Source organism: Rhinolophus sinicus, chromosome 14 (assembly GCF_057876585.1).
Source record: "Rhinolophus sinicus isolate RSI-liver-muscle chromosome 14, RSI-T2T, whole genome shotgun sequence".
Classification (NCBI taxonomy): domain Eukaryota; kingdom Metazoa; phylum Chordata; class Mammalia; order Chiroptera; family Rhinolophidae; genus Rhinolophus; species Rhinolophus sinicus.
Window position 1 is genome coordinate 176,571,429 of NC_142514.1, and position 27,871 is coordinate 176,599,299.

The window sequence follows — 27,871 nt, forward strand, 5'->3', positions numbered from 1 at the left end:
TGAAGGGATTACCTTCAGAGAGTAGGGGCACATTTTTCCTAAAAAGAAAGGAAGGAAGAGAGGGAATCACTAATGAATTCAAATGCTTATACAATGACTCAGGAAAGTTGAGCGTATACTTGTTTGCTATTCCATATTTTTCTCCCCAAAATAGAAATCAGTTTTGGACAGTCAAAAGAAGGTCATAGAATGAGACCTCAAAGGAAATGTGAAGGTTTTCAACAGCTATTAAATAAGGGAAACAGCTGTGTATAATATGAAAAGTGAAAGAACAATTATATATAATTATATGTATAATATATATCATATAGACACATATATAACAATATTGTGACTTTTACACAAATATAAAATGACCATGTGTCAATGATTTTACTTCATTCATTCATTAATTAAGCTGTTCTCAAGGCTATAAAAGTTAATTCAAAGAATTATAGATCAAGAATTCTCAAGTAAATAAATACAGAACTGGCTTTTTCACAGTGGGGAGTGAAATCAATTGTCTCTGCACTGCACTGGACAAAATGTGCATGTCTATAGACAGCTGTCACTTCAGTTGCTATAAGTTGTCTAAAACATACAGATACATAAATTAGGACAAAGACAAGGAAAGGCAGGAAAACTCAGAGAGGTAGTTAGGTGAGCCTTTTTCAACATCCTTTACAATTGTTCACTATGGAAGAAGGCATGGAAACATTCCTGGATATCATTATCATATTACCTGGATTGAATTTAATATATTTGTAAGCATGAGGATTTCTCTAGTTGTATTGCATAGTTTGGATTCCAGATAAAATAATAATTGTCTGGATTGACTCATAATTGCTGTTGCCGACTTTAGAACAGTCAAGTCACCAGATGGTGAGGATATATGGAGGCTGGAGATGGAAATTCACTTAAACACATAATTTGATAAGAATGGCACTATTGTTCTTGTATTGTAGATGATGAAACTGAAACTCAGTGATTAATTGGCCTGTCCAAGGTTTCCCAGCTACTGAGTGACAGAGCCAGGAGTCAGGCACTTTTATAACTCTTCAGAATCTTCCTATTTTACCAGTGGATTTCAAACAACTCCAAGGCGTTCTTAGTGACTCAGGGGTTAAGCCACATGTCAAAGTGAGAAACACAAAACTGTGCCTTTATCTATACAGGGCTTCACCTGGAACAGCGATGCTTTATCTGTTGTGGAAATAAAAACAACACAAATGGGAACAGATTTATTTATTCAGAGTTTACTATATAACACTTTGGTTAACCACTGTTACTTGACATTTGTAGAAGATGAGAGAGTTGAAAAAAGAGTGAAGCCCATGTTTAGAGTTCAGCAACTGGTTTGATGGTGGTGTCATTTAATGTGGACAACAATAGATTTAAGAAATAGAAATGATAATTTATCAATTTAGTTAAAAAATTGAAAACCAAGGTACAATATTATTCTACAATACCTGTAGATATGCCTAGGAGTTATCAGGATGCCCAAGTAGATTTAGAATTACTCTTCTGTTTATTTTGACCATTTTCTTTTCTATTCTTTTTGTTAATACTGAGGTTATTATTAGTATCACCATGAATACTCTGTCGCAACTTCAGAAGTCCAGGAGCATTGCGGAGAATGGAGTTGGAGAACATCACTGTGAAAACTCTGTTCTGTCTCTTGGGATTTAGTGACCATCCAGAACTTCAGAGTGTTCTTTTTGCAGTGTTTTTTTTTTGCATCTACTCTGTTACTCTGACAGGGAACCTTGGCATGATTTTGTTAATCACAGCCAGTTCCCACTTGCACACTCCTATGTACTTTTTCCTCTGCATTTTGTCCTTCATTGACGCATGCTACTCTTCCGTCATTGCCCCCAAGTTACTTGTGGACTTGGTTTCCGATAAGGAGACCAATAAGAAGTTGCATTTTTTTTCTGCTCTTTCTTTGACACGGATTCTTTCCTCTTGGCTGCCATGGCTTACGACCGCTATATAGCAATCTATGACCCACTTCTTTATATCGCTATGATGTCTAGGAGAATTTGCTGCCAACTTGTTCTTGGAGTATTTTTTTTTGGGGGGGTACCATGAGCTCAGTTATTCACACCACTAATACCTTCCAGCTGTCTTTTTGCTCCAAAGAAATAAACTATTTCTTTTGTGATATCTCCCTACTCTTCTCTCTGTCCTGCACTGACACTCACAAACGTGACGTGTTCTTGTTGTCTTTGCTAGTTTGGTGGAAGCGATCTGTCTTCTGACAGTTCTTCTCTCTTATGTGTGCATCATAGCAGCTATTCTTAAAACAGGTTCTGCCGAGGGAAGAAGAAAAGGGTTTTCCACTTGTGCTTCCCATCTGACCGTGGTCACTATTTACCATGGTACCCTCATCTTCATTTATTTGCGCCCCAGCACTGATCATTCACTGGATATTGACAAAGTGACCTCTGTGTTCTATACATTGATTATACCTCTGTTGACCCCTAATTTACAGTCTAAGGAATAAAGATGTTAAAGGTACCTTTAGGAAAGTGATGAGCCAAATGTTTCTTTCTTAAGAAACAATGAAACTGAACTTGACAACTTTTCAACAGTGTCTTGTTTCTTGACCTTTGGTTCTTCTAACTGTTGGAAAATTCAGTTTTATATGGATGTTCTCCTAATCGGTGGATAGTGAAGGCTCAACCACCAAAAATGGCATGAAGCCATGAACAATACCATCTTTTCTGTCAGCACCAGTGTCGTCCCAGATAGGGAGTGTGTTGGATAAGGTCGCAGAGCTGATAAGGAAGTGATATTATACAGATATGAACTCAGATCAGTTTTACTTCAAAATCTACTTTTTATCTTTAACCTTCTCCCATTGTTATCATTTTCTTAAAATGAATGTAAGTAAAAACAAATAAAACAAAGAAAAAAGGAAGGAAGAAAGGAAGGGAAAGAAAGAAAGAAAGAAAGAAAGAAAGAAAGAAAGAAAGAAAGAAAGAAAGAAAGAAAGAAAGAAAGAAAGAAAGAGAAAGAAAGAAAAGAAAAGAAAGAAAGCTTCTGGTATCCTAACCATATGTAAGGCTATTAAATCAAAAATTTTTAGAAAATATTTAAGAAATAATGAAATATTTTGATTTATCTTAAAACTCTGTTCAAACAGTAATGCTAGACAAGTAACTTGCTGAAAATTGCATGTTTTTAATGTGTTATTTTATTCTTATGATGTTTTGAAGCACATAATAATTCATTTTACACACTACAGGAATATATATAATTTGGGAAGAGGATTTTAATTAAAAAATGTCATGTAACCCATCACTCTGTCCCCCTGAAACCAGAAAAGAGTGTCTCCATGTTCCTTTCTTGAAAACAGCCTAAAATAAAATGAATATTCTTGTGAACCAGAAACTGTATTATGTTTTTATAACTGGATAAATTCCTAATTGAGGCAATGCAAACAGCATATGCAATAAATTGAGTTTTTGGAATACTTCATGGGATTACCTAACATCCATCTACTCAGCAATGACCACTACTAAAATTCCATTTAAAAATTTTAGTTCTAGTTTATTTCACAGATACAGATACACAGAGAGCCAATATAGATCATTGTAAAAGTAACACTAATGTAAATACTATCTTGTTCTGTTTCTTTTCCTATTGAAAACATTATTAACTTTGCATGTCTTCCTTTTAATTTAAATTGTATCAATGGGCATTTCAGCTTTTTAAAAAAACTAATTACTTAATTAGCTTATTAAATTTATTGGGGTGACATTGGTTAATAGCATTATAGGTTTCAAGTGTACAATTCTATAATACATCACCTATATATTGCATTGCGAATTCACCACCCAGAGTCAGTTCTCCTTCCGTCACCGTATATGATCCCCTTTACCCTCTTCTACCACCTCCTCCCCCTTACCCTCTGGTAAACATTTAATGTTGTCTGTGTCTATGAGTTTTTGTTTGTCTTGTTCACTTGTTGCTTTCAGTTTTATATCCCATATATATGAGTGAAATCATATGGTCCTTGACTTTGTCTGTTGACTTATTTTGCTTAACATGCTAATGTCAAGATCCATTCACGTTGTCACCAATGACAGTATTTCATCTTTTCTTGTGGCTGAGTAATATTCCATCATTTCAGCTTTTTAAGTTTATTTTAATTTTAACTAGTACATATGATGCTGTGAACACACCAAAGGAGATCCAGTCCTCTGTTCCACTGGCCTTTGGAAAATGTCCAGGTGCTTTATCCCCAGCTTCCATTTATGTGATTTCTTTACAATTGTCAAGAGCACCGTGTGTGAGGGCAGGAAGGGAAATTCACAGGTTGGTGTGCACTGGGCGGTGTAATATAAATCTAGAGCTTGTCATCCTGGTGATGTCTGCTGATGTAACTGGGCACTAATGATGAGGAAAAGAGGATCCTAGAAGAGTTTTACATCAGATAATTTTTTTTTCCTGATTGTTGTCACAGCCAAGGACAGAAGAAAGAAGCGCTGATAGATTTCATCCAAGATGAACATACTAGAGTAGAATTAATGAAGAGAGTTCCTTTTTGCATCCTCTTTCAGGTTACACTCACTACTTTATTAAACAAACATTTAAGAATGGCATCCTGGAGCTGAACCTTGGAAACAGCAAAGCAGAAATGATGGCGAACAAGACAGAGAAGGGATGTGTCTTCATGAAAGTTTGAGTTGTGACAGGAGATTTTCAATATATTCCTATTTATTTATTTACTAACTATATACTTCTAAGTGTTATGATGGGATATTTATAGGGTGAAACTATGTAGTACATAGGAAGGAGACAAACAAACCTAACTTAAACACTAACACTCCCTTCTCACTGTGCAAGTTTATTAAACCTATTATATGTATGCGTGTTTAAAGGAATCTTAAGGACGCTAAGTTAAATTGACATGGGTGTGATTGCCATTTCCATAATATGTCACAGGGACATACTCATAAACAGAAAAGAAAGGTATAAAAAGACCGTCGTTGCAAAAGATTCAAGGGCTCAAGGTGAGCTGGAGAGAGCGTGAGAGCTGAGCTGTCATGGGACAGAGTAGCGAATTAAATCAACAAGCCATAAATAATAGTATCAGTAAAGTCTTTAATTACTTGCTTGGATAGTATAAGCAAGAGGGTAAAACTAGGGTAAGCACCAACTTCCCGTTTCATTAACCCCCATGGAGCAGAATACTAGTCAAGAGTCAGGTGGATGAGCACAGATGTTGGAGTCATCTCATTGCCAAGGATGCCCTGAACAAAAGGATCCTGCAGGTTTTGGATCTGGGGGTCCGGGAGGAGGGCAAGGGTGAAGGACTAGCAGGAATGGAAAAGTACTGAGTCAGAGTGGAGAAAAGTGTCTTCGAGATTCCCTAGCAAGAAGACATCCAAATGGAAGTGCCTGGGCTAGGAATGCAGATATGCATGAGGGCATGGCTGGCCAGGGAGGCCTGAGTCCTTGACTTCAGCTCTTTGTAGATGTTCTAATGCATTGGCTCTTTACCAAGTCTGGTGTGGGGAGAGCAGCTTTCTCCTATGAAGTATACCAAAAAGCCTTTGTAATTGCCTATGTACAGGCCTGAAAAATCACATATGGGCTTTTGGTGAAGAGCCAGACTCCTCATATAGAAAATCTAGGAGTATATGTAAACAAAATATTAGACATAATAAGTGAATTTAGCAAGTATGGTGGATAAACACATAACCACAGCCTGTAACCCAACTTTAATTCTCCATCCAAACAACAAAACAGGACCACAAATACACTTCTTCATAATTCCCATTCCAAACTATCAGTACCCAGAAATAACCTGGCTCTTCTTCTCACATATTTTATTTTCAGTTGATATAATTCGGGCCCAAGGGAAATATAATTTAAAGAAAAATCATGGACTTTGATATCAGCAAAACCTCAGCTTGCATCTGGATTTTTGTCTCAGTCACTAAGCGGGTGGCTACCTCCTTAACCCTAATTCAGGGCTAACAACATATACTTGTAGAATTATAGTTGAGATTAAGTTAATGCTCATCAAACACTGAAACCCAGCATTAATTCTGGCACACAGTGCTCAGTAGGCCAACGTCAGTGAAAAAGGTAGAAGAACTTTAAAAAATTCTCTCCTCCAACAAAACAATGAGAATACTGAAAAAACTGTCAGAGTCAACATTTCTGGAATTGTTGAAATTACCCAAAATCTTGTTACAATCTGGAAGTACTTATTCAAGAAAAAAAATGACTGAAGCTCAGTAATAACAGTGAAGCAATAAATTTGTCCTATTTCCATCCTCTGTCTCCAGCTCCTCTGTAGCCTTGAAAACCAACAGCCTGTAATCACAGCAGCTTGGCAGCTATTGGATGGGGTAAAATGGGATTGGAGCTCATTTAAAGCCCTTTCCCCAGAGAATTATTTGGCCTGTCTGGTGGTTCCTTGGAAGCTCTATCTTCTAAGACTGCCTTTATTTGATTTGACTTGGATCCTTTCTCCTGATTGCATATGTCAAAAACAACCAGAGGCAATTCTTGAACATGGCAGCAGCGTTTGGTAGTGGATAACAGTTGGAGAAAACAATAGGCTAAATAAAACGCTTAAAAGGAAACACAGAGGAATGAAATACCATAGGGTGATTTGAAATACTATGACACATTTCTGGGAATTTGAAGGCTGTGTGTATGAGTAGAGCTGTGCATATGACCAGAGTGTGCATGTTCAGGAAAGAGGTGGGAAAGGCCAGATTGCTCATGTACGGCTTACCTCGAGACTCTGCGGAAGCAAGCAATGAAGACTAAAGTGAAGTTGTAAACTACTTGGGTAAGTGGTGAAGTTGTGCCCCAATATACACTTAAAGCCCATTAGCAAAGAAAGGAAGATTTATTGGTTGCAGGCATCTAAAGAAATATGTGTCTGAACATTAGTTTACCACTAATCTAACTGAGCAGAGACTTTCGTGACCACACATGAGAAAGAATACAAGTTTTATAGAATTAATTTTTTAAAATTACTAAGCAAAAAAAACAACAAAATAAGAAACAACAATAACAGTGAACATAGGGAAAGGCAGAAATCTAATTTCCAGAGTTGCCACATTACATATTTAAAATGTCCAGTTTTCAATAAAAAATTATATGTGCAATGAAATAGGAAAGTGTGACCCATAGCAGGGGAATATTTAGTCAATAGAAACTGTCTTTAGGGAAGCTCAGGCATTAGACTTACTAGATAAAGACTTTAAATTAACTATTTTGAATATATTCAAAGAACTAAAGGAAATCATGTCTAAAAAGTTAAACGAAAGTATGAGAATGATGTCTCACCAAATGGATAACATCAATAAAGTGATAAAAATTTATAAAAATAACCGAATATAAATTCTAGAGTAAAAAATACAATAACAGAAATGAAAAAATCCATTAGAAGAACTGAGCATCTGAGATCTGAGCAGTCATAGAAAGAATGAGTGCACTTGAAGATAGACCAGTAGAGACCATATAGTTTGAGGAGAAGAAGGAAAAAGAATGAAGAATAAAGGAACAGAGTCTCAGAGACCATCAAGAGTACCGACATGAGCATAATAGAAGTTCCAGAAGGAGCGAAGAAAGGGGAAAAAGGAATATTTGAAGAAATAATGTCTTTAAAAAAAAAAGACAGAATATTAATCTACACATCAAAAAAGCTCAACAAATTCAAAGTAGGATAAACTCAGAAATTATGGGATTATAAACTAGTAAAAGCCCAAGACAATGAAAGAATCTTGTGAGCAGCAATAGAGAAGTGATTCACATTGTACAAGGGATACTCATTGGGATAAATAGAAGATTTCTCATCAGAAACAGTGGAGGGCAGCAGGCAGTGGGATGATATTCAAAATACTGGAAAAAAAAAGACTGTCTATAGGGAATTCTATATCCAATAAGTATCTTTCAAAAATGAAAGAGAAATTAAGACATTCTCAGATAAACAAAATGAGAGGCTTCATCATCAGCCAATCACTTCTACAAGAAATAACAAAGAGGCTGGAATGAAATGACTCTAGAGAGTAACTTGAATCCACATAATAAAATCAAGAGCTCTGGTAAATATAAAAGATAATATTTACATGTTACATTTTGTAACTCGATTTTCCTCCTACCTGATTTAAAAGGGATACCCATGAAGCAGCAATTATAAATCTAGATTGATGGGCTTACAATATGTAAATATATAATATATATGATAATAACAGCACACTGGAGGAGGAGGAAATAGAGCTATATAGGAGCAAAGTACTTGTGCAGTATTGTAATTACATTGGTGTTACCTGAACTATATTCTTATAATTAAGATATTAAGTATACTCTCCAGGAAAACCAGTAACTAAAAAATACAGTAAAGAAGCAACAATAGAATTAAAATAGAACATTATAAGATATCTATATAACCCCAAAATGTGGTAATGGAGAAATAAAGAAATAAAAAAGAACAGGACATACAGAAAACAAATAGCAAAACAGAAGATGTAAAGTCTACTTTATCGGTAATTACATAGAATATAAATGTTTTAGAATGCCAATTAAAAGGCAGAGATTCATAGAATAGATAAAAAGACATGATCCAAATTTATTTTGTGTACAGCAGATATACTTTATAGACTCAAAGAAACAAACAGATGGAAGCTGAAGGTATAGAAAAATACACATCATGCAAGCAGAAAACAAAGGAAAGCTGAAGTGGCTATATTTCATCTAATACTAATATAAGAGAAAATAGACTTTAATACATAATTTGTGACTGGAGACCAAAAATAACATTTTATAAGATAAAATAGTCAATTAATCAAGATATAATAATTATAGACATATGTGCAGCTAACAACAGAGCCCCAGAATACATGAATACATGTATATTATTGGCTCAATAGAAAGGGTAAATAGACAATTTAACAAAAAGAATAGTTGAAGACTTCAATAACCCAAAATCAGTAAGGTAAGACAGCTAACCAGAAGTTCAATGAGGAAACAGAAGACTTAAACAATGCTATGTCATTAGCCTAACAGATATCTATAGAATACTCCATTCAACAACTTCTCAAGTTCACATGGAACATTCTCCAGATTAGACCATACGCTAAGCCATTAAACAATGCTCAATAACTATAGAAGTAGAGATCATACAAAGCCTGTTCTCTCACTACGATGTAGTGAGATTAAAAATCATGACAGGAGGACATTTGGGAAATTCATGAAGTTGTGGAAATTAAACAACATACTCCTAAATAACCAGTGGGTCAAAAGGAAATCATGAGGGGAATTAGAAAATACTTTGAGAGGAATGAAAATGAAATCATAACATATCATAACCTATGGGATGTATCTGAATCAGTGCTTCATGGGAATGTTATAGCTATAAATATCTATGTTAATAAACATAGATCTCAAATCAATAACCTAACATTCACACTTAAGATGATGGAAAACAAAGAGCAAAATAAAAGCAGAGCAAGCAGAAGGAATAAAATAACAAAGATTAGAGCAGAAACAAATGAATTAGAGAATAGAGAATAGAAAAATAATAAAACCAAAAGTGGGTTATTTGAAAAGATCGTGAAGTGACAAACCTTCGGCTAGATTGACTGAAAAGAGATGGAAGACTCAAATTACTAAAGTCATGAATGAAAGTAGGGACAGTACCACCAACCTTATGTAAACAAAAATGATTATAAGGGGATATGAACAGTTGTATGCCGACAATTTACATAACTTAGATGAAATGGACAAATTCTTAGTACGACACAAACTACTGAAACTGACTCAAGTGAAACAGGTATCCGAATATACTTATAACAAGTTAAGAAATTGAACTAGCAATAAAAAAACTTTCTACAAAGAAAAACCCACACCAGTTGGGCCTCACTTTGAAAGGAATTTTATCAAACATTTAAGGAAGAATTAACACCAATACTTTACAAACTCTTCTAAAAAATAGAAGAGGATGGACCACTTTGCAACTCATTTTATAAATAAGAATTACCCTGATATCAAAATTACATGAAAATATCACAAGGAAACAAAACTACAACCAACAACTCTTATGTATATAGACAAAAAATTCCAGTAAAATACTAGCAAACTGAATTCAGTAGCCTATCAAAAAGGATTATACACTGAGACCAAGCGGGATTTATCCCAGAAATGAAGGTTGGTGAATATGAGGTCAGGCAATTAAGTTCACGAACTCATTCATGCTGGAAAAAGTGCTACATGCCTCATTGCTGAATATCACTACAGTCACCTTCAAAGTACTCCCCTTGGGAAGCTATGCACTAATGCCAGTGCCTAATCCACCGTTCAAAACAATTTTGGAACTCTCTGGAATGGCCATCAGAGCTGTCATCATATTACCCTTGATGTCCTGAATGTCATCCAAATGTCTTCCTTTCAATATTTCCTTTATCTTTGGGTAAAGGAAGAAGTCATTGGGGGCCAGATCAGGTGAGTAGGGAGGGTGTTCCAATACAGTTATTTGTTTACTGGCTAAAAACTCCCTCACAGACAGTGCTGTGTGAGCTGGTGCATTGTTGTGATGCAAGAGCCATGAATTGTTGGTGAAAAGTTCAGGTCATCTAACTTTCACATAACCTTTTCAGCACTTGCAAATAGTAAACTTGATTAACTGTCCAGTTGGTGCAAATTCATAATGAATAATCCCTCTGATATCAAAAGAGGTTAGCAACATCAGTGCAACAAGTTAGCGAACTTCATTGTCAGACCTCGTGTAGGAAAATCAGCCAGTGCAATATAACATACTAGCAGAATAAGGCACATAATGCTTAGTAATGGCAGGTGCTGTTATTACTATTTCTTCCAGGTCTCCATCCACTGCCTATCTATACATTAAAATACAGCAGGTGCTTCAGCTCTTATGATACACGGTTTAAACACCACCCTTTCCTCTATGCTGCTGAGTTCTTGCTTCAGTATGTATTTGCAAGACGGCAGACTATGGTTGCCTGTTTGAATGTCTACTATCCTGAGGATATTGTGTGAGAAGAAAATTTGAAGAAATTTTTTTGCCTGGGGAAGACTTCTTTCATTGAGTGGCCAGTGGAATTCCTACACTTCCAAAAATAGTCAATGAAAAGGCATAAAAATTGATCTTTTTATATTTTGCATCACAAGTTAGCACTAGGATTTTAGCCTTCATTTGGTCCCCAAGTCTAGATATCACTCTGCCTGAAAATATATCAAATTGCAAGGTTTCTATGAACAGAGTATATCCTGGTGTGTTCATAGTACCGTTTAGAGACTGACTCATTATCTTAACCTGTGGTGACCTCAGCCTGTGAGGAAATTTCCTCAGGGATATGCAACCTGATTAAAAGCCCATGTTGTTGTTCACACAGCATTTAGAGCCCTGCATGTCCCAGTTCATGATGCCCAAGGGCTTCTAAGAGGAGTGCTTTATCCCATAATCTTCTAGACCAGGAACATAGGCTGTTAATAGATCAACTTAAATGCAGGGAGAAGAACCAGTCAGGTGAAGATGTGTTGTTCACAGTGGGATTCTCTCAAATGCCTTTTTCTAAGGTGAAATCTTTAAAAAAACAGAGACAATTAATTCCTCGGAGGGCCAAACCTTAGCTAGAAAGCGAGGTCCTTTAATGTACTCAGCAATGCTCAAGAAGTTATTTTGTTATTGTAAGAGCAGAATGCGAGAGTGTGATTAAGTGATGGAAATATTTGTGTTACTTGTTCTGTGACTATAGAGAAGATCAGAAGATTCTCCTTAGTACCTGAGGACGTTGGGTTTCAACTTCAACAGCTCATTTTCTTGTCCCCTGACTCGAATCTCAAGGTATTGGAGCTTTGAAAGTGCTGGATGAATCCGTTTGAATAGATTTGTGCCATGTTCACATTTCTCTGCTTCCTATAATATTGTTCAGTCAGGGGCTTGAAAAGTAACATTACACAGTATGATGTTTGAACACCTACATATAATGGTTATTTCTGATTCCTGAACACATTGGGTATTTTCCTTAACTGCAGCGGTAACCACGGTAAGTTAACCAGAATGGCTGATTTTTAATCCAGTTTCTCACATTTCCATTTTCTACCAACAGGTTCATAATTAAAACCATTGAAGCATTACTTTCTATATTTGATGGGGGATCACTTTGAGATGTTTTAGGCTATTTTGCAGAAATATTTGTTCTCCCCACTGTGTGTGAATATATCTATGTTACCAGGAATATGTTTACATTTTATGGATCCCTGAGTCAATTTCTAGGCTTTTGAGTGTGGAGATAATGCAATAGTGTAGCAGAGTGGAGCTGGATGGGTCACTGAGGGTTTTCTCCAGGGGGCGGACATATGGTGTGAAGGCTTGGATAGTCAGAGATTGGCTTATGTATAGTCACTCATTTCCTTGAAACATGCTCTGACTTAGATAATTTACAGGGATGAAGGAGGAGGGGGGTGAATCCCACCTTGTACTGATAGGAGGAGATAGAAGCACCTGAGAAGAAAGAGGTAAATTTGAGGTCAAGCTGAGACAGGTGTGTGACATTCTGTGTCAAAGACAGGTTAGCATGGGCCAGAGGAGAAGGACAGCATCTGGAATCTGTTTCTTGAAGGAAATATTCAGTCCTAACACTGTGATCCATAAGAAGAATGCATTAAAATAGAGGATCTGTGAGGATAGAATGCACCTTGTGTATTAAACTCCAGGCTCAGGGACACTTTTTATTCTGACTCTGTTCAAACTTTCTTGGATCTTGTTCCAACCAGGTAAGACCTTATTTCTGCTACAATGGATTGTCGTCCCAACAATATGACTGAATTTCTGCATCCCCTAACTTAGTCCTTTTTTCAAAGAATCAAGACAGGTATTGCTAAAAATAAGAGATAACAGAGGGATAGTGGATGGGGGGAGGGGGGTTCACACAGTGTGAGGGATATAAATGATAAACGTCTAAGTTTTGCTTTGTCTTGTGCACCTGAAACTAATTAAAAAAAAATTAAAAAAAAAAAGTTAATTCTCTTTGTCACCTTGTATACAGTGTGTTAAGGCATCTTAAGGGAGGCGAGATGTGGTGGGAAAAAAATTACTATGTTGGGCATTAGAAGACGTGTATTTGTATGGTTTGATACTAATCAATTAGCTGTGTTTCCTTGGACTTTTCTTCTCTGGGCCTCAGTTTCCTTATCTTTAAAGAGCATACTGGTTGATAAAATGTAAAGTTCTTGAGTATTTCTAATGTACAACAATGCTAGGGTCTTGTCCAGTGGACCCTCAACTCATTACCATCTGACTCTCCCTTTTATAGGTTAGCAAAAGCACTGCCATGGATTTCATATAGTCATAGGTAGTGGCGTTAGGTACCAACAGACTTGTCCAAACTCTGACAGTGCTGATTCCTGGAAGTAAACTGGATCTATACTGGAGAGGTACTAAGTGTTAAAGAGCTAGAGACAGCCTGGATTTGAATACGGGTTCCTCTGCTTTTATATAATTATGACTTTGGGCAAGTCATTTATCTCCTCCTAACCACAGTTTCCTTTTGTTTAAAATATAGACAATAGTGTACCCATTTCAAAGCATTGTTGTGAAGATTAAGTGACATACTGCATTTAAATTACCCTGTATTGTGCCTACCACATGGCAAATACTCAACAAAAATTAACTATCATTATAGGAACTACATGGTGTGACAATAAGTCTCTGCATGCCACTAAGATGATGGAAAAGCAGATTTACAATAAAAGTTTCCATTTCAAAATGTTTGAACATGTGGAATTTAAACAATTAACAAAGGTTTCTCTGCTTGGAAGACGTATGTGTTCTTAGGTCCTTGCCTTTCAATTGTGGTCTGAGAGCCCTTTTATTAAAGGTCAGGGTCATCCTGCTAGATCAACGCTTTTATCCATTTCTCATTTAAACACATCTGGGTATTAGCAGATTTGAGTAGTAATAGGCACACTCTTGGTCTTCGAACTAGGACAGAAAAAGAACTGATCTGTGTGTGTGTCTGTCAGTTAACAGAGGACATCAAAGACATTTGTTTTGACGTAAGACCAAGCTGTCTCTGTGTGGTGTGGGACAAAAGGAGGCAGGTGAAAATTGTAAAACAAAAGTGTTTTAAAAATATATTCCAGTTACTTCAAAATTTGCAAGAAACTGAAGTAATAAGTAAAATAGTGATGATGAATGAGTCAATTTTGTGGTTTCCTGTCTGATTTTGATCATGAAATCTGACCTTGGCACAGACCTTCATGAAGTTATACAAACATATTCGTAGTCAGTTGTTGGTTTCCCAAGGACCATCTCCTTTAGAGAAGATGTGGCAATTAGATGTGCGCACAACTTTCTTCTTAAGGGTCCTTGTGCCTGGAAGGATTCTCTGATGCAGTGGGCCATCCAGAAGGGAGTCCGCTATGCAGGGCCTTGGAACTCTAAGGCTGGCTTCTCAGTGAAGCATGTGTGGGATCATCTGGAAGAGGTTTCCTTTCCATGTACCTCATGATGTACGTTGCCCTCATGTAACAGGGACAAGTCATCTTACCCTTTACTGCCTTTGTGCTTTAGGAATACACTAAGATACAGGGAATAAGGGAATCTGAGGTCCAGAAAGAAATGAAAATCAATAATGGCAAAACTTAGTTTGAAATACTATCTTAAAGCTTAACCCAGTGACAGGTGTATTCCTCATCAAGTAAATGGAAATGGACTTTGCATTAAACTTAATAGGTTGATTGTATAGATTTGACTTATTGACTATCAGTATCAATGATGTATTTCCTTTTTCCTTCCTTCTTTTCTTCCTATTTTCCTTCCTTCCTTCCTTTTTTTTTTTTTTTTAAAGGCAAAGTATTCCTTCCTGGAGTTTTCATCACCTACATCACACAGATGGAGAATAAAAGGAATGTGACTGAATTCATTTTAATAGGTCTTACACAGAATCCCCAAATGCAGAAAGTGGTGTTTCCAGTATTTTTGGTTCTATACGTGGTAACGCTCTCAGGCAACCTGCTCATTGTGGTTACCATCACCACCAGCCGGGCTCTGAACGCCCCCATGTACTTCTTCCTGACCCACCTGTCCCTGATAGACACAATTTATTCTTCTTCTTCAGCTCCTAAGCTGATTGTGGACTCTCTTCACGAGAAGAAAATTATCTCCTTCAATGGATGTATGGCTCAAGTCTATGCAGAACACATTTTTGGTGCTGCTGAGATCATCCTGCTGACGGTGATGGCCTATGACCGCTACGTGGTCATCTGCAAACCTCTGCACTACACGGCCATCATGAGCCACCAGGTGTGTGGCCTCCTTGTGGGAGTGGCCTGGGCTGGAGGATTTCTCCATGCAACCGTTCAGATCCTCTTCCTCGTCTGGCTGCCCTTCTGTGGCCCCAATGTCATAGATCATTTCATGTGTGACTTGTATCCTTTGTTGAAACTTGTCTGCATGGACACTCATACCCTTGGTCTCTTTGTTGCTGCCAACAGTGGGTTCATCTGCTTGTTAACCTTCCTCCTCTTGGTGGTGTCCTATGTGGTCATCTTGCGCTCCCTAAGCACCTACAGCCTGGAGGGGAGGCACAAAGCCCTCTCCACCTGTGTGGCTCACATCACTGTGGTCGTGTTGTCCTTCGTGCCCTGCATGTTTGTGTATCTGCGCCCAGTAACCACGCTGCCCATTGATAAAGCTGTGGCTGTGTTTTATACTATGGTGGCCCCTATGTTGAATCCCTTAATCTACACCCTCAGAAATGCTGATGTAAAAAATGCTATAAGGATGCTGTGGAGTAAAAAAGTGACTTCCAATAATGATTAAACAGAATCATTGAGCATTATAAATAGAAGTAATGGAGGTAATCTAGTGTGAGCTTCTCAATCTATAGATAAAGACATCGATGCTGACAAGGGGTTGGACAATACTTGGAAACAGCCACTTAAGCAAAGAGCTAAAGCTTGGACTGCAATCCAGACTTACTGTCTCCCATCCCTACTCTTGCCATCATAATTTACTGCTTCTTAATAAATAAATATTTATCTATTGCTTGGAAATCTGAAATATCTTTTGAAGCTACAAAGTATGAATCTAGAACATTGGACAGTAAATATAATAATGTTATTATGTAACATTGAGAAGAGGTCACTGCTGGGATTCCAATCTGTTGGATAATGTGTAGTTGTTGCCCATTGGATGGTGAAGTTCGGTTGTTTGCTTTGGGCCAGAACTAGTTCATGGCAGCTGAATAGAGACTGGAATGCAAGAAAGGGACTGACAAGCTAGGAGCTTCCCACTGGGGTTCTGGTGGGCTGAAGCTGGTGAACAAGGAGCTGTGGCCTGGATTGCTAAGCAGGGAACAACCCTCTTGGGTGCAGGTGGACCAAGGCTCTCGTCATTCATTGGCCACTGGTAGGCTCTGGTATACTGGGGCCCTGAGCTGTTAGCAGCCCTAGCACACAGAAGCAGGGGACATGGGTGCACTGGCCTGGTGAAGGGGACTAGAGCTGGATGCAGCAGAGTCTACCAAACCCTGCATCCTAACTGGCACCATCAGAGTTTGGGCCTCCATCCTTTCACACCCAAATCATTACCATAATCTCCTAACAGCTCTCCTGCTGTCACTCTTGTCCCTTCAATCCATTTCCCATACTGTAACTAGAGTTATCCTTCTAACCCTCAGCTCTAACTGCATCACCCATCAGCTTAAAAACACCTTTCAATATTTTCTCCATGGCACTGCGCATTGAGCCTTAACACGATTCTGAAACCCATTTCAGTCTACTCTATTCTTGTCTCTCCGGCTTCATGTCTGGCCATTTACCCTTTACAAATTCAGTGCCTAGTACTCAGTAGGAGGTTCAGTAAATAATTGTTTAATGGAGGGATGAATTAATAACCCAGGCTCAGTTGAATTGATTAGGTTTTCTGCATGATCTTTTCACCTCTTGGCCTTTGTTATGTAGCCCATCTCCTAGGACACTGTCCTTCAACCGATGCCTGTTCACTCTGTCAGCTGTCTCCTTTTCATCCATTGGGTCCCGTTTTTGATGCCTTTCATCTAGAAATCTTTTGGTGACCCTGCAGGTCTTTGTTGTGTATCCCTCTGATGTGGGTTTATAGTACTCTGTGCCTCCCCTGTTTAATTTCTTATAACACTGTGTTGTAATTCTCTCTGTCGGGAGATTTTCAGTGGCTTCTAAGCTCTGCGAAGGCAGGAACTGAATTTCTTTTTATTCACTATGAAAGCCCCAGCAACTATCAACATGCCTGATACATACCTTAGGCTCAAAAATATTTGTTGATGAATAAATGAAGGATAGAAGAAGTGAAAGCACAATAATCCTGAAATTGCTTTTTGTGTGGACGTAGTGACATATTTTTTAAAACAACTTTTAATAAAGAAATGTTACCAAAAAGTAAATTGGTTAACAGAGAGCTGTAACATAAACAGCTCAGCTCATATTCATCTGATAGTAAAATCTTGAGAACAGGGTGAATATTAAGGTCAACTTTTTGCTTATATGCTGAGAATTGCACTTTCCATTTCTTTTTCATCCTCTGTTTAAGCAGGAGTAAAAGCAAACTGTAGTTCCTTTAGAGGCTTCACCAGAATTCTCCTTAGAATTGAAATTGTAGGAAAGAATTCCTTAGCCTCCAAGACCACTTTTTGCTCTTCATTTTATTGAATTTATCTTCTTTTAGATGTTCATTCATTCATTCATTCATTCATTCAATATTTATCATGTACCAAACATTGTGTTACCTTGTAAGAACTATTGATATATAACAGGCAAGTACTTTATAGAGCATGACTGTATACTTAATAATTTATCAACTCAATTTATTGTGGTGGATAACAACTGGAATCATATAGGTTTTGCTGATACTTTAAATTTGTTCACTGGGATCCACAAAGGCACTGAACATTTACAATTATTTGACAATTGGGTTTCAAATACACTGTGTTTGACATCAGTGTTATATTTTCATAAGTTCATGCAAATGTGTGTTTTCTCTGTTATTCCCATTTCAGAAGAAACACAAAACTTATTTGGTTTTCCACACCTGGCATGTGGGGGAAATGGGGCAGGAGAACTGCACCATTGTGACAGAATTCATTCTTCTTGGGTTATCAGATGTCCCTGAGCTGAGAGTCTTTCTCTTCCTGCTCTTCCTTCTCATCTATGGAGTCACGTTTCTGGCCAACCTGGGCATGATTGCACTGATTCGGGTCAGCTCTAGACTTCACACTCCCATGTACTTTTTCCTCAGCCACCTGTCCTTTGTGGATTTTTGCTGTTCCATGACTATCGTGCCAAAGATGCTGTGCAATATCTTAAACAAGGAAAGAACCATCTCCTTCCGTGGATGCATGGTGCAATTCTACTTGTTTTGCGCATTTGCAATCACTGACCTATTCCTGTTGGCTGTGATGGCCTATGACCGCTTCTTGGCCATTTGTAGCCCACTGCTCTACATGGTCTCCATGTCCCAGAATCTCCGTGTGGTGCTGGTGTCTGGCTGCTACCTGTGTGGGACTGTGTGTTCTCTAATTCACTTGTGTTTAGCTCTTGCAATCCCATCCTATAGATCCAATGTGATTAACCACTTCTTTTGTGATCTGCCCCCGCTCTTATCTCTTGCTTGCTCTGATGTCACTATGAATGAACTGCTGCTGTACATCGTGGCCACGTTCAATGAGGTCATCACCATCGTGATCATCCTCACCTCCTACTTGTTTATTGTCATCACCATCCTGAGGATGCGCTCTGCAGAGGGAAGGCGCAAAGCCTTTTCCACCTGTGCCTCCCACCTCACAGCCGTCGTTGTCTTCCATGGGACAATCCTTTTCACTTATTGCCGACCTGGTTCTGGCAACAGTGTGGATACTGACCAAGTGGCCTTGGTGTTCTACACCGTCGTGATTCCCATGCTGAACCCCCTGATCTACAGTTTGAGGAACAAGGATGTGAAAGAATTTCTCAGAAAATTGTTGGGTTCTAAAATATTTTCCTAGAGAATATTTTCTTAGCAGAACTCAGGGTCCCAATCTGGAGACTGGTGGAGGAGTGGATGGTTGGGTTGCAGGCTTGGAGTGGAGAAAACAGCCAGGTGGTAGATTATTGTGAGTGAGTCATTTTAATTCACTTATCTTTGTGCCTTTGAATTGAGAAGGGTAAGATTGATTGTATTTCAAATTTGAAACCCACCTTATATATTTTTTCAAATAAATTGTTTTGAATGAGTATGGGTAATGGACTGTTAAGATATACACATTTAGTTTGCTATAAATCGTTAATAAGCTTAATGAAGAACTAATGAGAATGACTCTTGTTGTCTATTGTGGAAACTATGATCATTTCAAAATTGAATTCCTATTATTTTACAGTGAAGAACACGTCTGTGCCAGTTTATACACAGAATTAGATTCCCAGGTGTATGTGTGTATGTGTGTGTATGTTGTGTTCATATATATGTGTGTGTATATGTATATAGTTGTTTGTTCATTTCTTGCTCCCTTTATTATTTTTTGTTATTTCAGTGCCCAGTGTTTTTGGAACTTCAGATACTGTCAGATCTGAAAAATGGAGCTATTAATGGTAATTCTTTCACACTTATTGTCTATTGTTGTCAGAAATCTCAGGAAAATTAAATTACATGTCGTGTGCAAAGAGCATAGATTACTTTGTGGCACTTAATTAGCTCTGTCTCTGTGTCACCCTGTCTCTCTGTCTCTGGGTGCGTGTGTGTATATGTGTATATTCAGTGTATGCATATATTTGATAACCAGTGTTAAGAGTGACAGCATTTCTGACTTTGTGCTTTTTTCTCACTTTATCTATTACTTTCTGTCATCGTGGTTAATTTACAATTTATGTCTATCATATTCTTTCTGGGACTTATTGGTAGATTTCTAGCCTTTGTTTAATTTCTTTGTTATATTTTGCTTTTGATGAAATGGCCTTTTTTCACCCTTTCTCTATGTGTCTGAACGACATTCGCTCACTGAATTTTGATTCATATGCACCACTGACAATTTGTTTGTACTTTCGTCATGTTCATGCCAATTTCCATGTTACATTCACTTGTTCAATGAAGCTCTTCTCCTTGTGTCTACAATAATGTTAGCACAGAGCTTCAGTTTATGAAAACTAGAACTGGTGATTTGACCCTGATTTTTTTATTCAAGAAATAGTATAAACTTCTTCATTCCTCAGTTTTAAACACTAAATAATATTGATAACCTCTCAACATTATACTCATACTAATTTTTGACCTCATATGTTTACTCACTGGGACCAGGAAGTTACTCAGCTAGTGTGTGTGCAATGAAGTTTCGGAGGCCTGGGGTCATTTACCCTTTTCTCTTTCACTATCACTGGTATTTTATAAGTTAGTTTCTTTTTCTTTTTATTAGATAGTTGTATGTACAAATACTGGTGAATATATGGTATATACTGTGTTTCCCCAAAAAGAAGACCTAACCAGAAAATCAGCTCTAATGCCTCTTCTGGAGCAAAAATTGATATAAGACTCGGTCTTAGTTTTCTATAATATAAGACCCGATCTTATATTATATAATGTAGTTATATTATACATATATGTGTATATATATATATATATATATATATATATATATATATATAAAATATATAATATATATGTGTATATATCTATATATATATTATATAAGACCCAGTCTTATATAATTTTATTGTATAATATATACACACATATATATTATGTAATATAAGACCGGGTCTTATATTAATTTTTGCTCCAAAAGACGCTTTACAGCTGATTGTCCGGCTGGGTGTTATTTTCGGGGAAACATGGTATGTTGGGCTTAATACATGAATTTAGAGCACTATGTTGACTTTCAAGATCTGTCAGTTTGCTCTGAGTTATCCAACAGGGTTTGAATGTTGTATCAGTCAGGGCCATTCAGGAAAGAAATCTTCAGTGGAATTTAATACCTGGAATATTAGGTGTGGAAGCCTGTAAGAGTGCAAAGAGGATACTGGGTGTTAATTTAAGGATTAGTATATTTTAATTAAAGTTTATTAGGGTGACAATGGTTAGTAAAGTTACATAGGTTTCAAGTGTCCAGTTCTGTAATACATCATCTATATATCACATTGTATGTTCACCACCCATAGTCAGTTCTCCTTCCATCACCATACGTTTGAACCCCTTTACCCTCTTCTATCACCTCCCTCCCCCTCTATCCTCTTGTAACCACTAAACCATTGTCCATGTGTGTCAGTTTTTGCTTCTTTGTTTGTCTTGATTTTTTTATTTCTTTCAGTTTTATATCCCACATGTCAGTCAAATCATATAGTTCTCAACTTTTTTTGTCTGACTTATTTCGCTTAGCATAATAATCTCAAAATCCATCCATGTTGTCACAAATGGCACTATTTCATCTTTTCTTATGGCAGGATAGTATTCCATTGTGCATATATACAGATGGCCAATAGACATATGAAAAGATGCTCAACATCAGTAATCACTTGAGAAATGCAAATAAAATCCACAATAAGATATCACCTCACACCAGTTAAAATGTCTGACATCAACAAGACAAATAATAAACAGTGTTGGAGAGGTTGGAGGAAAAGAAATCCTCATATACTGTTGGTGGGGATGCAGATTGGTGCAGCCGCTATTGAAGGCAGTGTGGAGGTTCGCCCCAAAATTAAGAATAGAATTACCACATGACCCAGCAATCCCTCGCTTGGGTATCTCCCCAAATAATCTGAAAACATTTATCCGTAAAGATATATGTGCTCCGATGTTCATTGCAGCTTTATTTACAGTGGTCAAGACATGGAAACAACCAAAGTGTCCTTCAACAGATGATTGAATTTAAGGATTATTAGCTGCAGGGAGCAGCCATTACTCTTCATGTTTGGGGACAGTGTATATGAGGGGGTGCTCTGTGCCTAATACCATTGGCAAGATCACAGTGAGACAGGGACCAGCTGAGGGACCTGAGGCAGGTCTTCCCACTTTCTTAATGTGATTAGTGTAATCAGAGAGCAGTTATGCCTCACAGGGACCAGGATATGGTAGAAACTTAGTAAATATTTGTTAATAGAAAACCAGTACTGCATGATGTCACTGATATGTGTAATTGAAACAGTCAGACTCATGGATGAAGGAAGTAGAAAGTGTTTTCCAGGGGTTGGAGGAGGGAAATATGGACAAATGTTGGTCTTTGGGTACATAGTTCAGTTAAGGAAAATGAATAAATTTTTAAGATAAAATGTACAACAATGTCACCATAAAAGATTATATTGTATTGAAAATATTATATTGTATACTTGAATTTTGCTTAGAGGCTAAAACTTAAGTTTTCTCATCCCTAAAAAAAAAAGGAAAATGGTAACTATGTGAAGGAATGGATATGTTAATTAGCTTGGTTGTGGTGATTATTTCACAATGTATATGTATATCAGAACACAATGTTGTACACCTTAAATATATACAACTTTGTGTTAATTACACCTCAATCCATTTAGAATAATACTTTTAATCAAATAAAACAATGTGCTAAAAAAGAAATATTTGTTGAGTAAATAAAGATAACTTTTGCTATACAAAAATTTTTGGAGAATATGGGAATGATGACGCATAGGGAGAAGTCATTTAAACAACTTTCATATAATTTAGTTTCTAAAGCTGCTGTTGTTTTTCTACAGGGTTCCCAATGAACCAGAATTACTCCAGAATACAATAATTAATTTTAATTGCTTGCTTTGAGGCCTCAAGAAAAGAAAGTTATTTCCTCTTGGGTCCTCGTCGCACAGGGATTGGAAGTAGACATAAGAGTCTCAGCATGTCCCTCAAATGCATTCTCCAGAGGCAGATGGGGGCTGTCTTTTTTATTTGAGGTTTGTCTTTTCTACTATCAGATCTGAGAAAACAGGGATATTCTTTCTACAAACGGTATTTAGAATGTGCCCTAGATTCATTTTCTTATGGAAAATGAATTGGGGGAAATTTGAGCCACTGAGAACATTAATTATCTGGAACAGGAAGTGCTCTCTTTCTACAGAGTTTTGAGTAGAGGGCCTGGCTACTGAGCTCCTCCATAGCAGTGTCCCCGCAACTGTTTCCTGGGAGTGGGAGAAAGAAGGACGCTGAGAGTTTTCAGGTATGTATCTCTCTGCTTTTGTGAATTTTTGAAAGAGTTGTGCAAGGGAGAAAAGTCAGGTACTTAAATAAATTTGAATTGAAAGGAAGAAAAATGAACCTTCTGGAGAAATTTAGTAAACAGAAACAGCTCAGAATAACATTTTAGACCATGGGAAAAATTCTTCTGGCTCACACGGGCAAAAAGAAAAAATTTCTGGGAAGAAATTATAAGGAAGAAAATTTTACATGTCACATTTCCCAGATTCAAAGATAATACAAATTTTCGAATCCATGTAATAACATCATTTGAGATATAAGGAAACATGGTATTTAATTTGTACATTAAGAAGTCAAACAGAAGAAATATGAAAATCTACCAGAATCAAGGAAATAAGGCAGTAGTTCTCAACAACGATTCATTATGCACCCCCACACTGCCCCATACTCACTCTTTTGACAATGTCTGGAGACTTTAAAAATTTTTATTAAATTTCTTGGGGTGACATTGGTTAGCAAAATTATATAGGTTTCAAGTGTACATTTCTATGATACATCATCTATATATTGCATGGTATATTCACCACCCAGAGTCAGTTCTCCTCCGGTCACTCTATATTACAGCCCCTTTACCCTCCTGTGCCATTCCCCTTGCTCCTTATTTTGGGTTTACCATAAACTAATTTCTCATTTTCAGCCCAGACCATTAGGAAGACAATTTTCCAATTATATATTCCAGTTTTAACTTTGAAGTGGGCAAATAAATCAGGTGTTGTTTTGTCAGGTAATAAGAACACCATGACTTCAGGAAGGATTTCACTTTTGTAAAAACAAATCAAGATATAGAGAAAATGCCAACTTATGCTCCAGTCCAGAGTCTCTTCACTTAGTTTTCATTACGTATAGGTGTCTGACGTCATGGATATAGTCTTCCTGCGTCAAGAAGGTAGGGCAGAGTTAAACTCTCTCAACTTTCATATGCCTTTTATTTAAGGACAGGCCTCAATGGTAGATCCCATTATATGGAATATTCAATGTAACCACTTCACCCACGCAAGTACTTGAGAGAAGCTGGGAAAGTTTTCACTTACCTGTTTTTCAATTTGGGTAAATGATATATCTTTTTAGGGATGTAGCCAAATCAAAGTATAACATACAAGTATGATATTTCTACCATATGTATTCATACCTCAAAATGTACATTTTACTTAAATCTACATATATATATATATATATATAGCAAGGGTAGTAGGTATTTTTTTAAAAATAACCATCTCCACATCATTTTAAATAATGTAACTTTCTGCCTAGATATGTCATTAAACCATAGTTTAAGAATTGCTCTGTCTTTGAAAATTAATTTACCCATTGTGAATATAATAAACAGTGCTGCAGTGTAACTTTGGATATAGTATTTCACAATTTGTCAGTGTAATTACAGATTTTTGATGACAGCTTACTAAGAATGAAAATCTCCCATAAAAAACATAAGACAGCTTTTATTGTTGTCAGGGTTAAGGCTTTCAGTACATGTTGCCTAATTGCTTCCCAGAAAAATTTATACAAGAGTTATATCTTTCTGTGTCTCTATGGACATTGACCACTATCATTATGATTAATTAAATCATTTTGTTAATTTGACATGTGAAAATGATGATGGGTTTCAGTACATATTCTAATCTCTTTTTTAATTAGGTATAATTCCAAATTTAGAGAGTACTAATGAGCCACTCATCTCAGATAAATTGTCACCCTCCCCAACAAGGGACTTGTACAGGACTTCACGCATTTGTGAATTTAGGCGACTGATAGACTGACCTGAATTAGTGTGTGTTATACAGGGTCGCAGTAGCTGTTATCCTACTTTAACAGAACCTACTACATTTTTCAGGGAGCAGGAGTTGATCTCACGTGGCTTTAAAAATACATCACTGCTTCTATTTTATAGTCCATCAAAACACCTAACTTAACTGATCAACTCAATTATTGTGGAGGATGGCAGTTGGGAATCATGTAGTTTTCTGTTGACACTTTCAATTTGCTCAGTGGGATCCACTGAGACACGGAACATTTAGAATTAATTGACAATTATATATCAAATAAACTGTTTGACATCAGTGTTGTATTTTATTTAGTTAATATGAATGTGTGTTTTCTCTGTTATTTCCATTTCAGAAGAAACACAAAACTTATTTGGTTTCCAAACCTGACTATGGTGGAAATGGGGCAGGAGAACTGTACCATTGTGACAGAATTCATTTTTCTTGGGTTATCAGATGTCCCTGAGCTGAGAGTCTTTCTCTTCCTGCTCTTCCTTCTCATCTATGCAGTCACGTTTCTGGCCAACCTGGGCATGATTGCACTGATTCAGGTCAGCTCTAGACTTCACACTCCCATGTACTTTTTCCTCAGCCACCTGTCCTTTGTGGATTATTGCTACTCCACGACTATCGTGCCAAAGATGCTGTACAATGTCTTAAACAAGGAAAGAACCATCTCCTTCCGGGGATGCATGGTACAATTCTACTTGTTTTGTGCATTTGCAATCACTGACATATTTCTGCTGGGTGTGATGGCCTATGACCGCTTTGTGGCCATCTGTAACCCACTGCTCTACATGGTCTCCATGTCCCAGAATCTCCGTGTGGTGCTGGTGTCTGGCTGCTACCTGTGGGGGACTGTGTGTTCTCTAATTCACTTGTGTTTAGCTCTTGCAATCCCATCCTATAGATCCAATGTGATTAACCACTTCTTTTGTGATCTGCCCCCGCTCTTATCTCTTGCTTGCTCTGATGTCACTATGAATGAACTGCTGTTGTACATCGTGGCCATGTTCAATGAGGTCATCACCATCGTGATCATCCTCACCTCCTACTTGTTTATTGTCATCACCATCCTGAGGATGCGCTCTGCAGAGGGAAGGCGCAAAGCCTTTTCCACCTGTGCCTCCCACCTCACAGCCATCGTTGTCCTCCAGGGAACCATCCTTTTCACATATTGCCGGCCTGGTTCTGGCAACAATGTGGATACTGACAAAGTGGCCTCAGTGTTCTACACCGTGGTGATTCCCATGTTGAACCCCCTGATCTACAGCCTGAGGAACAAGGACGTGAAAGAAGCTCTCAGAAAAGTGGTGGGCTCCAATTCCTTTTTGAGAAGCTCTTGTTTTAGCTAGAGTCAGGATTTCATCAGTGGACTTTAAAGATGAACTTGTTGGGGTGAATGTGAAAGAAAAGTAAAATAGGGAAGGATTTTACGGTGGGAGAACTATGCATGCTCTTTTTGTTTTCCATGTTCCTGTATTATTATCCATTTCTTTTCCTTTTTATGGGCTGGTTCATATGCATCTACTGCCTTTGCTGTTGTTCTCCAATCTCTAATTGCTTAGAATGGGGTTTTGGAATTGTATTGTTAGACTCAATTTTTTGGTTTGAAATAGTATAACTCTATCTAGAGTCGTGTCTTTTCATTATCCTTAATGAATGCAACCATTCTTGTTAAAGTGCCTTCATTTTTTTATATAGAATGAGTATACATTTGTCTCATAGTCTGTTTTCTCATAAAAATTTAGAGTGAATTTTCTATATGTTTATGTGTATTTTGGGGTATTATCTTTTAGTCATTTATGATTATTTTCTTTTTCGTTACCACTTCTATTGCTATTGTTTTTACTTTTACCTTTTGTTCTCTATTCTACCTTAATTCTTTACTAAAAGTGTAGATCGTGTGTTTGATACCATACCTTTGTCTTATGTCCATGTTAATTTTTTCTTTGCTCTGTCTGAATTTATCTTAAGCATCCCTTATGTTTTCTAAATGTATTATATAGTAAGCCTATTATATTAGTTTCATATGGCTTGTTAAAAAAATAGCAAATTTAGTGTTTTAAAACATGAGACCTTTGTTCTCTTACAGTTCTAGAGGTCATAAATTTGAAATTGATATCATTGAGCCAACATGAAGATGTCGGGAAGATCACACTCTCTCATGGGGTCCTGGGGACAATTCTTTCTTTAGCTCTTTAAGCTTTTTTTTTTTTTTTTTTTTTTAAGTTTATTGGGGTGACAATGGTTAGTAAAGTTACATAGGTTTCAAGTGTACAATTCTGTAACACATCATCTATATATCACATTGTGTGCTCACCACCCAGATTCAGTTTTCTTCCCATCATATATTTGACCTCATTTGCCCTCTTCTACCCCTCCCCTCCCCTCTTACCCTCTGGTAACCACTGAACTATTGTCTGTGTCTATGAGGTTTTTTTTTTCTTTGATTGTTTGTCTTATTCCTTTGTTCCTTTCAGCTTCTGTTGGCTGCAGACTTTCCTTGACTTGTGGTCATATCACTTCATTCTTCAAGGCTAGCATCTCAAACCTTTCTCTGCTCCATTTTTACTACATTTTCTCGTGTGTGTTTGTGTGTGTGTGTGTGTGTGTGTGTGTGTGTGTATGAAATACCCTTTTGCTTCTCTCCTCTAAGGATACCTGTGATAGCATTTAGAGAGCAACTGGATAATCCAGGATAATCTCCTCATCTCAGCATCCTTAACCTAATCACATCTTCAAATAATCGTTTTCCAAATACGGAGGCACTTACAGGTTCCAGGGATTAGAACCCGATCTATATGAAGGTCCATTTTCAAACTTCACACACCCGTCTGTTAGAGGCTCAATCATAGTTTACCTTTCCTATGTTCCTGCAATGTCAACACTTCATTTGTTTTTATTACTGTCTTAAGATTTCATTTGGTATTTGTTA

General features: G+C 37.2%; 3 protein-coding genes and 1 pseudogene across 4 annotated transcripts; all 4 read left to right on the forward strand.

The window, feature by feature from the left end:
- The first annotated feature begins 1,612 nt into the window (after positions 1–1,612).
- Positions 1,613–2,537, forward strand: LOC148755943 (olfactory receptor 5AP2-like; annotated as a pseudogene).
- A 6,791-nt stretch (positions 2,538–9,328) lies between these two features.
- LOC148755944 (olfactory receptor 4C12-like) lies at positions 9,329–15,796 on the forward strand. Of its 2 annotated transcripts, XM_088789991.1 has the most exons (2): positions 9,329–9,342; positions 14,881–15,796. In XM_088789991.1, exons 1-2 carry the CDS (start codon positions 9,329–9,331, stop codon positions 15,794–15,796), a joined length of 930 nt encoding a protein of 309 aa, XP_088646117.1. The 2 variants fall into 2 exon arrangements, with proteins under 2 accessions (XP_088646117.1, XP_088646118.1); XM_088789992.1 differs by lacking the exon at positions 9,329–9,342 and having other exon boundaries at positions 14,864–15,796.
- A 2,260-nt stretch (positions 15,797–18,056) lies between these two features.
- Positions 18,057–18,992, forward strand: LOC148755945 (olfactory receptor 5L1-like). Its single transcript, XM_088789993.1, has one exon. The coding sequence runs from the start codon at positions 18,057–18,059 to the stop codon at positions 18,990–18,992; it is 936 nt and encodes a 311-aa protein (XP_088646119.1).
- A 6,342-nt stretch (positions 18,993–25,334) lies between these two features.
- On the forward strand, positions 25,335–26,288 carry LOC148755946 (olfactory receptor 5L1-like). The gene has a single exon (XM_088789900.1). It carries the CDS (start codon positions 25,335–25,337, stop codon positions 26,286–26,288), a length of 954 nt encoding a protein of 317 aa, XP_088646026.1.
- Positions 26,289–27,871: the final 1,583 nt, after the last annotated feature.

Bases quoted from the DNA above. Each gene is read 5' to 3' on its own strand.
- LOC148755946 (XM_088789900.1), top strand. From the start codon at position 25,335: ATGGGGCAGGAGAACTGTACCATTGTGACAGAATTCATTTTTCTTGGG.
- LOC148755945 (XM_088789993.1), top strand. From the start codon at position 18,057: ATGGGGCAGGAGAACTGCACCATTGTGACAGAATTCATTCTTCTTGGG.